At 48.1% G+C, this 15,222-nt stretch overlaps 1 protein-coding gene across 1 annotated transcript in view; it reads left to right on the plus strand.

Moving 5' to 3' along the window:
• MAP2K6 (mitogen-activated protein kinase kinase 6) overlaps window positions 1–9,255 on the plus strand; it is a 36,246-nt gene extending 26,991 nt beyond the window's left edge. The window contains exons 10-12 of the mRNA XM_026046752.1: window positions 301–440; window positions 1,806–1,851; window positions 4,141–9,255. Coding sequence (XP_025902537.1) covers window positions 301–440; window positions 1,806–1,851; window positions 4,141–4,218 — 264 coding nt within the window. The 3' untranslated portion in view covers window positions 4,219–9,255. The remainder of the gene's footprint in view (window positions 1–300; window positions 441–1,805; window positions 1,852–4,140) is intronic.
• The last annotated feature ends 5,967 nt before the right edge of the window (window positions 9,256–15,222 follow it).

The following is a 15,222-nucleotide window of genomic DNA, read 5'->3' on the forward strand; positions in this document are numbered from 1 at the left end:
GGACCTCCTTAGGCCTTTCCCTTTTGGTGGGAAAGATTAAACACAACCATGGGCAAGGAAAGAGTTCCCGAAAGAAAGTTGTGGCCACGTGGGATGGGGAACTGCCCGTGTATTCACACAGGACTGGGACAAGAGCATGTGTAGGTAGCCTGAACTGAGTCCTGGAGAGCCCRTGTGAGGAGCCGTCTTAAGTTGACTGGAGGAGTTGCCCAAGGGAACCAGTGTGGCCRAGGAGTTGGGCAGGGGGACAAGGACAATGTGGTGTCTGCAGCATGTGTGTGACYCCGCTGTGTCCTGCAGATCGAGCTGGCCATCCTGCGCTTCCCCTACGACTCCTGGGGGACGCCCTTCCAGCAGCTCAAGCAGGTGGTGGAGGAGCCGTCACCGCAGCTACCGGCGGACAAGTTCTCGGCGGAGTTCGTCGACTTTACCTCGCAATGGTAGGTCCTGTYGCCTCGCGGGTCAGGGTGCGATGGTGGCTGCTCCCTCCGCCTGCCCTGTGCAGGTGTTTGGATTTTCCAGGAGCTGCCACTTGCTCCACTTGCTCCTTGCCAAGCTGGCAGGTGGTTGGCACCACAGTCAAGACACTGAACAAGGTCGCATCAACGCACATTTTGAGATCACTTAACACGAGTGCCCAGCTTAGGCTAGCACAGGTTCAGGAGGCTTCAGAGAGAACATCTGCTGTCCAGAGCAGCAAAACTCCCATTGCCTATAGCCCATGTGGGGAAGTTCCTGTGATGTCCCAGCTGGCATCAGGAATAAGTAATCCAAATATGGCTCTCCAGTTCCTGGAGATTTGCATTGATTTCAGTAACTTGTCATCAAATTTCCYGGTATCAGTACCCTGGGAGCCAAATTTTTGTTTGTAGAGGGTCTAAATTAAGAGGATTATCCCCACATTCGAAGTTCACCTTAGCACCTCGTTCTGGGCTGCTTTCAGCTCAGAGGATGTGACACATCCCGTATCTTCAATTAGGCAATATTGGCACGTCTCGTTACTAGGTTCCTCTGTTCATTCACAACATGACACTAAACACGAGCTAGCTCCACACAGCCAGCAGGAAATATCTATTCAGTGTGTGTCCTCCGCTTCCTCCGGCCTCCGGCAAATCCCAGCAGAGCACCGCCTTATCATCACCGAGGTTCTCACTTTTGTTTTGCTCAGTGTGACACCTTTTCCCCACCACCGACGTGTACGTGTGTGAAGATCTTTTCAAGTTGCTCCAAGTGTCTTTCCCCTAAATACACAGCCAGGAAGTGAGTAGAGATTACGTCCTGTCTTTTAAAAGCTATTTTCTGCTGGAGGGAAACCAAAATAACTCCCAGCTACAACCCTCCAGAGCCATCTGTTGTAGAAGAGGAGAAAAAAAGGATGTCCCATGTAACCGTCCCTGCTGATAACAACGCTGTGATAAACAAACAGTTGTACACGTGCTTCAGAGCCACTCGGTTACCACTCCCAACTGGAGGCTGGAGGCTCTATCCACTTCCTTAGTCCCCGTTTTAGCGGTCCGGGCCCAAAGGACCAATTATACCAGTTCCTCAGCAACGTTCAATGTATTGACTTATGTGTATGGTGTCTCCGGATCTGGCTTTGACCTTGAGCTCGCTGCACTTGTCGTACCCAGCACCAGGAATGTGTGCAAGCTGTTGGCCTAGAGCTGTTGATCTAATAAACGGAGTGGTTGGACTTACTATAAATGCACTTGAAATCTTTTGGAGAGATATATTTGTATGGCCTTGCTTAAATTGCATACAGAACGTAAGGTTTCTTTTCCCTTTTTCTTTTTTTTCCATTAAAGCTTGAAGAAGAATTCCAAAGAACGGCCAACATACCCAGAGCTTATGGTGAGTGTGTATTAAGCAGTGCACTGGTTGAAGAGCTTAGACACTATTAAATGCTGAAGCCAGGATTTCCAGTTGTGCTGTGTCTGGGGATTTGGGATAGTCAGCATCTTGATGTTCATAAAGATTTGGGAATCGTGTTGACACGGTGCCTTGAAGAGGAGAGTTTTTGGACAGAGTGACTTCTGGATTCCAGGGACAGAGTCTAGGCTGTGCCTAATAACTCCGGGTTTYGAATTTCATCTGCTGCTTAGAGGTTGTTTGCTGTGAGTGTGGCTAGGACAGAGGAGTAACAAAGAGGAAGACAACACTGATATATGCTTACACTTGATATGTCGGTATTTGGTTCCCATAAGCATCTGTTCCCTTTTTCTTTGTCACTTGATTCATAGCTTGTTAAAGGCAGAAAAGTGWCTAGCATAGTTACTTCTGGAGGTCTTGACCCAAATGCTTCATCTGTGCCTTATGTCCACTCTGTCCTTGGTGTCTGGACCAAGGGTGGACACGTTTGTAGAATCTGCTCAAGCATTAGTGTCTTCAGTTACTCATGACAAATGAGTTTTGCCATCCAGGGATCTCCCTCACACTACCCATGTCATGACACCTTCTGCTTGGAGGTGCTGGGACATGTATGGCATGAAGATGCCGGGTTTGAAATGCTCTTCAGGTACTAGATGTCCTGGAAATCCATGCACCTTTTAAAAATGAAGTGTAACCAATGAATAATTCCTGTGGCATTTCTTCCTGGGCTCTGTAATGCAATTAGGCTATATATAGATCTGATTTACGCATGGTTTGCTCAAACGTTGGTTTCAGACAAAGGGAGGCCCAAGGTTTATTCCTTTTTTCCTTTTTTTTTTTTTTATTGAATAAATACATATATATTTTAAGCAAATCTATAAAGTTTGCCAAATGGCCTTTTATCAAAAAAGTTCACCAGAGCAGCTCTGTCTGTTGCAGCATTAATACTGGTTGGCAGGCGAGTGCATTTCTATTGAATTAGGTTCTTGGATCACCTCTCCAGAGTATCTCAATGCTGTGGTATTTTATGGCTGACATAAATGTTGTGAGGTCCTGTGGCTGTGGGTTGGTGTTTTGTTTTGTTTTGTTTTTTCTACTCCCTCCTCTCTCTCTCTTATGGCATTAAATTGCGGTACCGGATTGGACTTGTCATTTAGACCAAGACTGCTCCCTTGCTTTCCTGCGGAATTGAGGTTTCTCATGGAAAATATGACTCAGTGCTATCTTAAGCATCAGGAAAATTGATACGGATGCTTAATTTCATTTTAAAACCCACTTCCCCAGGTGAAGTGGACCGTGAAACTACTGCAGGGCTCCTCCCTTGGTGGTCAGGGAGTCGCCTTGGGTTGACTCGGCTGCAGGGTGTCTTGACCGGGTGGTTGCACAGGGCTCGGGTTGGGAGACATGGCACGGTGCTGGCCCGTCTTTAACTCAAGCAGTGCAGCTGTGAATGTGCTGCTGTGGGGGGACCTGTGGAAACCTCTGCAAACCCCCAAATGCCTTTAAAAATGTGGTTTGTACGTGGAGATATATCGAACCCCTGGACAGATGTATGGGAAGCACAAAGTCACCTAGCACAAGCCAGGAGGAGTCCACTCGCCCAAGCTCTACAGTACCCTGGCACCTCTCGGTCACCTCTGATACGCTGGGACTCATATCCCTCCCTGAACCCTTTGGGCTCAGCCCTCAATACCAGAAAAAGTGAATAACTGTGTATTAAATGCTGAGGTGGCAGGTGCCGGCCCTAGCAGCAAGGGGTTGCTGTGCTGGGATGGGGTTTGCTGCTGTTTTCGCTCCTTGCACGTATTTTCCCGTTCGCGCTGAGATGCAGGCGAGGTTTCTCCGGCAGGATGTCTTCCCACGCTGGCCGCGATGAAGCAGTTAAACACAGAGCGTGCCGCGCTGTGTTTCCCTCCGCGGCCGCGAGGAGCGAAGCAGCCGTCTCCTGCCGGGAGCATGAGCAATCCYGGGGGAGAAACGCGGCTCGGGAGTCACCGGAGGGTAAAGGCGCAGCTCGAGCYGGATACGGAGCGAAAAGGCGCCGCATCAGCCTTCCTGCGCGTGCTGCTGTGCGGCGGGCAGCACGTCTACCTCGGGGAGAGGATGCAGGCGGGGACCCTCAGAAAGCCCCACATTAGCAAAAACACTATTTTTCGCTGTCTAGGAGATGGGCTGAAAAGTCATGAGCTCTGGTCCTTTGAATTGCAAGTAATAAATTTTAAAACATTTTTCTTTTTTTTCCCCCCCCCTCTCTCTTCTTTTCTTTCCCAGCAACATCCTTTCTTCACCCTGCACGAATCCAAAGAGACAGACGTCGCCTCTTTTGTCAAGCTCATCCTGGGAGACTGAGAACTGGACCCTTGTAAATGAATTGCCCTTCTGTGGACTGGTGGGTGCCGGGGAGGGGCGCGTGGCCGGACTCGCCAGGAGAGCCCCAACCGAGAGCCACCGGGTTTTGTTTTGTTTTGTTTTTATTCTGAGAAACCCTCGCCTCGCCGAAGTTTTTAAAAGGGTTCTTTGGTATCCATAGTGACATAGAACGAGCTGGTTAGTGAAATGAATTTTAATGAGATTGGTAACCGTAAAACAATCGCGAAGCAACAACGGCAACGACAAAAATTTTTAAGAGTGATTTACGTATTTAATGACATTCGGGATCCCTCTTTCCTCACTTGCTCCTCATTCCCCGTCCCTTCCTCCTGAACCGGAATTTGCTTTGTCATGGTAATAGGTGCTATGGTAGTCATGAAGTTGTATGTAGATTTATATTTTGTCCCTTCCATTATTTTAATATTTATGTTAAGTGCTCGACGGAATAGATTTCTGTTTTATGTGAGGATGAATGCGTGGTGATGATGATAATGCCAAATGAGGCCACAGAAGGGGATAATTGCAGGGCTTTGCTGGCGAGAAGGTGTCGCAGGAAAGGAGGAAGAAGAGAGGAAGTGCCTGTGTGGTGGGAAGTATTTAATGTGCATGGTAAAAAAGAGTTTAGAATCAAGGATCTCGATTTGGCTCCTTTGCGGGGGCCGGGAGGAAGGTGGAGCTGGTGGGTTCCTGCCCGTGGTTATATCTGTGCTCCGGTCGTGGTGACAGCCCCCTTGCCCTCGCTCCCAGACTGTTCCTCTTGTTGGAGGCTTTCCCCTACAACCTGCTGCTCTGACTCCCTCTGTGTCTTTTCCGTAATAGGGGAAGAGAAGTCCTCGGAGAAGGTCGGGGCAAGGAGATGGGCTTGCAGGAGCCCCTGGTCATCCTGCTGCGAACGGGCACAAGTGTATTCAGGCTCTGAAGAAAGCAGTTTGCAAAGCCGGGGTCTGCCCGTGGGGCTGTCTCTAAATGCAGACACTCGGGGCCARATCCCAACCTTCACCATCAAGGTGGATGCTCAGCAGGACAAAGTCCAGCCCAGGGTCCAACCCTTTGCCACCCACGAGAGCAGGGCTGGTGTTGCAGGCTGGGCTCCTAGGCTGTTGTGGGTGAAATCCAGGGATTTTTCGCCTCGTGGTGTAATGCTGAAGGACCTTGCGGGATTCCCGACCACTCCTGTCCCCTCCTGGGCTGGGTGCACGTGTCCGGTTCCGCTCGCTCTCCTGTCGGCGCAGGGTCCTCGTGATTCCTCATCCTCATCCTCAGCTGCCGCGCAGAGTCCGGCCAGCCGCTCTGGGGAGCTGCTTCCAGCATCAATTCTCCCTTTGAAAAACATGACATTTAAAACCACCCTTTGGTTTTCCTACATATGGATCTGATGCTTCTCGTTAAAGATTGTTTTTGCTGCTTTTCTCCTGGAATATAAATCTCCTTTGGACACTGCATCTCCTTGACCTCAAAGCACCTTTATTTCAGTGCCACTCTAATTGACGGGCTGAATTTATGCGATACTGTCAGAGTTCAATATTAATAGCAGATATTAATGTCACCAGYGTTTTCCAATAGAAAATTAATGTCAGTGTTGTCTGCAGCTAGTATCCCTCTGCTACAAGGATTCCTGCATGCCTCGACACTACATGCTGAGTGCTTTGCTTTCATGCTTTTTGCTCTTGCCGGGCTTGGGTCGCCTCATCCCTTTGTTTTTATGACATTATTACAATGGGACATGCAAGAAAATAACTTCCCTCCCGGTCCTCCAYGACTTTGTTCCTTGAAAAGTCATTTGCGCCAGCACAAGTGGATCTGGGTGACCAGTGTGACTTAGAAAAGTGGTCTAAGTGATCACTGCTTGCACCGACCCTGGTTTTTCTTGGACACTTGAGCAGGTGGAGAGATAAAACTTCATGTCCTTGGCGGCTCTGAAAATGTGCCGGGCTTCAAGACAGGGATCTGCTCCTTGGCTCTTTCATTCAKTTGAAACCTCTACTCAGAGCTGAGCCCAGAGCTGTGGCCTCAAYGTGATGCTCGTGCCCTCTTCTCTGCCTTATTCCTGCAGGGAGCTGGTGCAAATGCCTCACGGCTCCCGATGCTGCTGGGCTCTTGAGGTCTTACCATCACTAGCTTGTGCTCTCTGACTGTGGTTCTCCTGCAGATCGGCTGTGGAAAACCCATTTCTGGACTCCCCACAGGTCTCTAAGACTTCACCGAGAAGTTGGAGAGCATTGTTGGTCACTTTGTTGGTCTACGTGTTGGGTTCATGTTGCTGCCATGGGTGACTTGCCCATCTCCTCTGGAGATTTTCCAGGTGGACAAGACTTCACATGGATATCTATGTACTGTATTTCTGCCTTCCTTCCTGGMTTCTGCTCTGCTTATGAGCTTGAAGGAAACATTTCTGATGTGTTAGWGAGGTGGGACCACCACTTCCAGAGGCAGCTGGCCCATCCTGGTAAAAGGGGGAGCTGGTGACGTTGCCCAAGTTTTGAACAGAAGAAGGAAGGTTTTTGGGGCAGAGTTCCTGATCTTGGTGCACAGTGGGGACACAGAGGTGTCCATAGGTAATGCATGCCCGTGGTCCTGGTTTTTGCCTCTTCTTGGCAAACTAGAATCTACCTGCACATCTCCATTGTTTCCTAGATGTTTTAGATGAGGAAACCCGGCTCTGCTGATGCAACATTGCATTGGTGACTGGTCCGATGTAGTTCAGATGAGGTTCCCACCAGCTCCCTTGTTTAACAGACCTCTTCTTTATTAAAAACAARCCCCAAACTCCTCTCTCAGAAAAACCAGCCAAGATGCTCTTTCATTTTCCTCTCTTCCATCTTGTTCCTCTTAGAGGGACTCTGGGAGCCCGTCATGGTGCTTTCACTCTTTCATATGCCAAAGATTGTTACATCCCTCCTAGCTGTGCTTCTGCCAAACCAGATCTTAGAGTCTTGCCTCAAAAATCATCCACTTCCCTGCTCCTTGGGGTTCCTTCTGTTGCTGTTGCTTTTTCATTGAATTTCCGCATGTTTATTGACATGTCTATTGTTGAGCTTCCTGGACACATGCAGCTCGCTTGTTCGGGTGCAGAGAAAGACAAATAGCTGCCTTCCCTGGCCTGCTCCTGCTGCTGGGGAAATACTGCTAGCAATAGGGTTCCTGCCGATGGGGATGGGTCCCGCTCGGCACGAGGGTCAGCACGGTGTGCGCTGGCATTGCTCCACCGGCTGGGCTGGAGTGAGGCCAGCTGTGTCCAGCTGAGAATCTGTCCTTAACGTCTAAACAGTTATTACCCACTAATAAAGATTAATGATTGTAAATCCCCGAGGATTATACATAAAATGGCAAGTTTTAGTCATTAATCTTTATTGCTGTATTATGGCTGTTTATGTCGGAGGAGTCCTCGCTCTCTGTTCCGAGTCTGCGTTTGGAAAGGGGGAACTGAGCGTGGGGGTACGTGAAAGATGGACCTAGCAGASCAGATGTCCACATGTTTTACAGTCTGTGTCCTCCCCGCCAGGTCRGTTCTTTCCTTGAAAGCTGTTATGCAGCAGCAAAGGATGTAGCACAGAGCGGGGTCTGCTCTGCTGGCCTCTGCCGGAGCTATAAAATCCAGATTGTTTCTGGTGAGAAGGGATCAGATCTCCTAATTAATATTTCAGGCYGGCCGTTGCTGGAGCAGATGGATGCTCCGGAGCGTGACGTGTGCTCTGGCAGCCGGGCGCTGCGGTGCGGCCGGGTTCTCTGGAGGAGATGCTCTCCATGCCGCGTGCAGCTCTGCTCCAAGCTGGATGGACGCTGCTCCTTCAGCTGGCCCCACGCTGTAACACTGCGGATTTCCTATGGAAGAGATGCAGAAATTGCTTGTTTGAGTCTCGGCTGTCATGTACTTGCAGATGAGCCTAGGCATGGCTTGGAGATCATGGTGTGGACACAAAGGTTCCTGTTGGGTGCTGGCTGGCACAAGCTGTTTGAACCTGGACGTGTTGCTTGGGGTGAATGGTTGGGTTTGCATGGGCAGCTCTTCCCTTGCCCAGCTCTCCTTTGCTTAAATTTCCTTGACACAGCAGAGAAGCAAAATATCCTGGGAAAGTCACCTGCAGGAGGTCTTCCAGCCAAGGCTGATTCAGCTGCAAGCGCTGCGGGGCTCGTCGGTAGGATCCAGAGGTCAGACGTAAATCACAGGGAAAGCGTAGGAAAGGTCTCTGCAGCTGAGTAAGAAGAGGATTTTATGATTATCTCTAAATAGCCTAATGGGAGCAATGTCCAACTTGGGGGCTGCAAAGAGGAGCTCATCCTTGGAGGATAAGCACCTTCTGGGGGATATTCCTTTGGGCACCATTGCCATAGATTTCCTGGAAGTGGAGCAGCTCCGGAGCCATCCCAGCCTGGCTGAGCTGTGGTTCGGCTGTGCCGGCAGCTCCAGCTCCGTCCCCTTTCTCGAAAGGCTCCRTCTCCCTCCGCCCAATGGCTCCAGAGGCTCTGAGGTGCCGTGAGGATAAGCTGGGAAAAGCTTGGAAGCGTCTTAACCGCTCGGGAAGCGGAGGTGGAGAGCTCGTGCGCTCAGACGGCTTTYGGGAGTCTGCAGGGCTCTGTGGTTTCCCCTGGAGCTGCACACCCAGCCTCGCTCTTGGGTTCCTGAGGTTTGAGACGTTGCTCTCGCTTCTAGGTGCAGCGAAATCCAGCAGCTCAACCGGGGTAATTTTTAAATCAAGAGAAAACACGCACAGCCCAGCAGCGCTGGCCCGCTGGGAAAGCCGCTGTTTCCTCTCTCCTGTAGGAAGAATTCAGGCCAGCTCCGCGCCTACCCTAATCCATTACCTTTTTTTTTTTGCCCCAGATTATTAACRTTTTTATGAGAATCAGAGTTCTTGCTTTTACTTGCACCATCCTGGCCTCAGTGCATTAGTGTGGGTAAAGCCAGACCCTTCRTCTGCCCTAAGCGTCGAGCTGGAATGGAATATCCAGATATTGGAATATCCAGCCTGGAATATCCAGAAATGGGATTTTGCAGGGTTTCGCGGCCCAGTTGCATACTGGATTTTATTTGTTTTATTTTGTATTTTTTTTTTAAAGGATACTGTGAAAAGTCAGAAAGGACCCAGATGTCCTTGATTTCCCCAGCCAGAGTGGAGCTCCATAGCCTGCGTGCCGAGTAAGAGCCAAAAAGGTGTTTTTGGAGAGAAATTGCAGCCTGCCGGGGCTGGAGAATCAGGATCGGGTGTTCTCATGCACCCGTGCAGTGGAAGGAGTGTTTGTTTTTAACAGCAGTATGGTGGGATGAAGCTGCTAAATGCAGCTTATTGCAAACTGGGAATGTGTTGGAGCGACACTTGTCCTTTTTTATGTAAAAAAAAACAGGACAAAAAAAAAAAAAGACCAGTCTAAAAATGCCGTGAATCTTCAGTTTGAGCATTTACAGTTTTATTGGCATGGGCCCATGGTTTGCATCTATATATATGAAGTTTCTAGAGATCCTCTGTTGTGGTGTGAAATCTTCTCTGTCTTGAGTTGGTGGGAAATTTGTAAAAAAAAAAAAGAAAAAAAAAGGCGTTTCCACACACTTTTAGCTGAAAGGGAAAAAAAATAAGAATTGAGCACAATCCAAATGCAACAGCTTCCCTGCAGGCTGCAAGGAATGAAGAGGGCACAGGCAAAGGAGCTACTTAGACCACATTAGTAAAGAGAAGACTTTCCAACCTGTTATAATGCAAGTCCTTTTATTTTATTTTATTTTATTTTATTTTATTTTATTTTATTTTATTTTATTTTATTTTATTTTATTTTATTTTATCTTTTTTTTCGTTTTTTAAAGCAACACCTTTCATTCTGTAACTGTGAAAGCCCCTGCTTTTCCTCACGTGCAGGAAGCTGATTTATCTTTCCCATCTTATTTATTATCGACCCATTAGTGGTACTACCCGCGGTGTGCCCAAGGTCTCCCCAGCCTGCTCCGGAGCCGCGTTCAATCCTYCTCGTATCTTCTGACAGCTGGAACAGCAAGTGTCAGTAGAGGGCAAACTGTAATTATTTTAGATTTTATTTATAGAAATCTCCATTTTTTTTTTCTTGTTTTAAGTGACCTGGTGTGCTGTGGTGTTGAGGAGGGGCRTGAGGTTTTGGTGGTGCTGGCATGGGGAATTTGGCCCTGCCGGCTCTCACTTTTCCCATAGCTTTTCTGAGAAGACTCCTCACGGTGCAGCCCGGCCAAGGGCATCAGAAATTCCCTCCGAAGCAAATCCGGTGGGAGGATCTATGCGTGTTTTGAAGGTGGAGGGAGCAAGCCGACGGGGCTGGAGATGGACGAAGAGTCAGCACTGAAGGAATGTGTCGCATTTTGCCCGTCTCGCACCCTTTTCTGCATCGCTCCCTGCTTGCTTTTCTCGGCTGAAGTCGTGGCCGTAGGGCCCGGTGTGTAATGTGGTCAGAGAGGCTCGTGTCTGAGGTCCCGTTGCGCTCATGGGATGCTCCCAGGCTCTGCATCGTGCTGGATTAGGGACATCCTTGTGACAAGCGAACCGGCCACTAAGCCCTGCCGCCCCAATCCCATCCCTCCACCCCGATGCTCCCAGCAATTGTTGGGAGCTCATATTTAACCTGGAGAGGAGAAAAAAAAAAAAAACAAGCAAAAMCACAATTCCCTACTGGTGGGATAAGCCAACACTCTTTAGTCCGCTTGGATTTTATTTCTCAGGATACCCAAAGGTTTCTTACTGCTGCTGAGAGGAGGGGACGGTGACGCCTTTCGGGAACTGCAACCACTGGAGCCGCCGTGCTGCAAGCGGCCGCCGCGTCCCAGCCGTGTGTTTGCCGTGACTTTTCATACCCACACTTGAAACTCGGGGGCTTGGTTTAAGTGTTCGGAGAGCGGGGCGCCTTTGTAGCGATGGTATGTCAGTGGAATTAAGGAGGATGTACACAAGAATGAATAAATGGACTTTAAAAATAACACGGTGTCAGCGTGTGCGTGTTTACCAGTGTGGAAACGCTGCCTGGGACTGCTGGGAGCACCTGTTTTATTGCTCGTGTTATGCACACGGAGGAATTTTAAGGGTTGTCTGACTTGCAACAGCTTGTYGTGTTTTGGCCATCGCCTTCACTTATGTCTTGCATTAGGCTGTGCATTTGTCATGGTGCAAAGCTGGTTTTTAGCCTTAAATCACTGAGGTCAGTCAAAAGGCATTTTGCTTGAGTGAAGCAGGCTGGTCTGGGTCATCCCAAAACAGGAATTGCTCCCGAGTCCTCATGCAAAAAAAGTTACGCTTCTGTTTATATCTGAATTGCTGAAAACAACACATATCTGCTCCCTCGGCTGACCCTGGTCCCAACTCCAGCAAAAACACTAGGAGCCGAGCTAATGCACTAAGGGATGAGTCAACCAGAAATAACCTGGGTCGTGCGATAACCTCGCAGGGCACAGGAAAGGAACCCGTGAACCRGATTCAAAAGCACCGTGCACCGGCCTCAGCGTTTGCCGACTGCAGAAGGTACCTGGTGCCGGTGGTAGCATGAAGCTCGCCATAAAAACGTCTTAAGAGCAGCAAGAGGCGCAGCACCGTTTCTGGGAATCCGGAGCGAAACAGCTGCTGAGGTCTTATCTGCGCTGCGGTATGTGTGCGCRCTCTGATTAAAAGGAAGAAATTAAGAACCGTACTTTTATCAACTCGAATTACCCTAGTATGTTCAGAATATTTATGTGTTGGTACTTTTTTTTTATTAGAGCTTTATCTCACTGTAATCAATTCCAAATCCAAAAACTATTTTTATCACTGAAATGCAGCAGTAATTTATAAGATGTAGAGGGAACGCACACGGGATGCCAAAAGCAATTTTACAGAGCCTCTTTTGTTGTCATCTACAATGCATCAGTTCTTGCCTTCAGCCTCCCATCATTTTTAAAAGCCCCAGGATGAAAAAATAAAATAAAAAGGAGTAAGTGTGCCGAGGCAGCTGCCAGCCCCTCAAATGGTCGAGCGATATGTGCGTACCTTTGGGACGGCTGTTGATTGAACAAGGCACAGTAATGTAAGCCACGCTGAGCTTTGTAATGCTATTATTTTAGTTGGCAAAGTGGCAGATCTTATTCTCACTGTCTCCGTTGCCTATAAGATAGGATTTCATGTGCGTGCGGAAAAAGGGATGGTGAGATAACACTCGACGTTATCACAACTAAGGTCACATTCGAGTGAGGGAAGGAAGAAACTGAGGAAACKGGTTCCTTGCAGCCGAATGGGGACCTCCAGTTTTCTTTCTATCAGGCAGTACTTGATCAAATATAATCCTTCCTTTGCAGGTTGGATCCATTGCTGGTTGTGGCTAAACATGCATGTTCATGATTTGGGGTTTAAAACTGTATTTCTGTTCTACCCAAGGAAGACACCACTTCTGCTCTCAAAAATGGCCCCAAAATCCCTCCTCACAGAGCCATGTATCACCCTTTTGTCACACCTTTGATCCCCCCTTTGTGGCTCTGCCATCGCGAAGGTACATGGTGTTACACTCAAAGCTCTCTCTTGCAACGATTCATTGGAATATCTTGCATATAGAAATGATGTAGCCTACAGATCTTATAGATGTAGGCACTTATATGTTTGACTTGCTTGCCAGTCCTAATGTTATAACTCATGTGATGAGAGGAATAGACAAATTGGAAGTGTTTTCTGCCRTACAAAAATCATGCCATTTTAATACCCAGTGATTTGGCTTCACGTTGATAATCTTCTGTCAACAGGTTACTATTAAATAAATTATAAATTACTATAAATACTTCTATTAAATTATAAAGCATTAGCAATTGAACAACACTGCACATTTTTATGGAATTATAAATGGGAAATGTGCATCAGGAATGTTAGCAAGACACCTTCTTGTTTGCATGCCACTCACACATCAAAGTGTTTTTGTGGAATAATCATAATAAAATCCCTCTTGAAGGAATCATTACTAAAGCATTTCGCATGCAGATTACTTCAAGCCTGAGCACTGCGCTCCTTGGCTAGGTTAAGAGATGAAAGCCAAGATTTGTTGATTGAGATCAGATGGCTGGTGGCGAGAAGGAATCTAGATGACTTAACTGGAGGGATTAAACTCGAGTCTTTTGGCTTCCATTTGGCTGTTTTATAAACCTCACCACGGGGCCAGCTCGCTGGGCTGGCTTCCCCTTGCCGTCCGTGTGTGATGTTAGAGACAGCCCGTGCTATCAGCCAGTTGATCAGTATGAACAGTGCAGACGTTCTGGGTGAGAAAGGAAAGGASAGTGTCACTGAAAGCTAAAATTAGTCCCCGAAGCGGCTGGTGCTGCACCTCCCGCTCCRCACAGACCTGCTGCTTGGAGCAGCGGCCTCCAGCCTGGCCAGACCCCCTGCTTCCCGGCTCTTTTTCCAGTGTATGCCCAGACAGTGCTGGCATTTTCAAGAGCTCCAGCCCCTTTTCCACCCTCCCTGTCCCTGCTCTCCTGCAAGGTCAGAGAGGCAGGGGCTTCAGATCATCTCGAGATCTTGCGTTCCTCAACCGAGCACCATGGCACGTGGACATCCAGTGCCACGAGCACATCCGTGTTTTTCCCGATCCGTGGATGTTGGCAGTGCCCGGCTGTTCCTCCCTGCCAGCACTTCTGTTGTGAGCATCCARTGATGCACGGGAATGAGGATTTTGTTACTGGCACACCGTGCTTGAGGCCGCAGCCACCACAYGTACCCGCACAGGCACAGATGAAGCTCTGCTGGTTCTCTCTCACAGCCCTAACCTTTAATTTTACAAGCTGATTGAAACCAAGAGTGGAAATTAAAAGTCAGATTTACTCCGTTTTCCTTCCCCTCCCTTCCATTATCTTCTTACTTTTCCATCCATCCTTATTTCACATGCCTCTCAAATTGCATCCCCTTGGTTTTCCAGTTATTTATTGACCTAGACCTAATTCCCTATTTCCAAAAATATGTCATGAATCCTGCCTTTGAGTCATTCTCTTTTTACTTTCCAGGCTCACCTCCTTGACCATGTTTTCCTGTAAGAGATAAGGAGAGGGGATTTGTAGAGTAATTGCAGCAGGATGCCTGGGTTTCATTCATAGATCTGTTGCCACCGGCTCATTATGGAAAATTAGGAGAGTTATTTTACCTTTCAGTGCCTCACCTCCGTGTCACCATCTGTAAAACAAGACTAATAATTGTTATCTCTTCCTCACAGGAGGACTGCAGAGCTTCACTAATGACCATCTGCTGAATGTTCTCAGAGCCTCACATGAACATTTCTACTGAAGTGCAAATTATTATTAGAAACCAGGGATTGTTACTGGATTGATATCAAATCATTGTCGACAGCCTCTCTGCAGGGAAAACTTAGGCGCAGCCAACAAGAACAAGCTGCATGTTTTGAAGTTGTGCAGTTGATTATATTGGCTTTCATCTTCTGGTAAGAGGATCCTCTGCCATCTGAACTCTCTGATCTCCGGGAACACAATTCATCCAATCAGTCTGGAGGAAAATAAACCTCCTAAGACAAAAAATAAAGTGTCCACCTGAGATCACATGAAGATGGAAGATGTCAGTTAGTCCCCAGCCCCCAAGACTTAACTCTTGTAAACCCAGTATCTTGCTGGCCCACCAAGCAATGCTTAAGAGAGCTGTATAAGGCATCCCTTATACATTCGTGGTCTCATAAAGCTTAAAAGTGTTGCAGAGATCCTCGTGGGTCCGCCTGGACTAACATTTAATTGAAACCATGCAAATATTTTTACGGCAAATTTGGTGCCACTGAAGGCTTATGCAGACCGTCTTAGGGATACTGTTTGATCCCCTGGTAGGATATGGAGATTTGAGATGCTCCTCATGGGGACAACAGCAAGGAGCAAGTATCGAGAAGCAGAGACACTAAATGGGCAATATCCAACCAGCAAGGCTCAGCGGTGACCTGGATTCACTCCGCTCTGCTACCATTTCGTGCCATTTTGCTCCCTGCTTTTCAGCACTTTTCTCTTTTTGAGTAGAACAGACTAGTTTTAAT

Source organism: Nothoprocta perdicaria, unplaced genomic scaffold (assembly GCF_003342845.1).
Source record: "Nothoprocta perdicaria isolate Ctin4 unplaced genomic scaffold, notPer1 scaffold_46, whole genome shotgun sequence".
Classification (NCBI taxonomy): domain Eukaryota; kingdom Metazoa; phylum Chordata; class Aves; order Tinamiformes; family Tinamidae; genus Nothoprocta; species Nothoprocta perdicaria.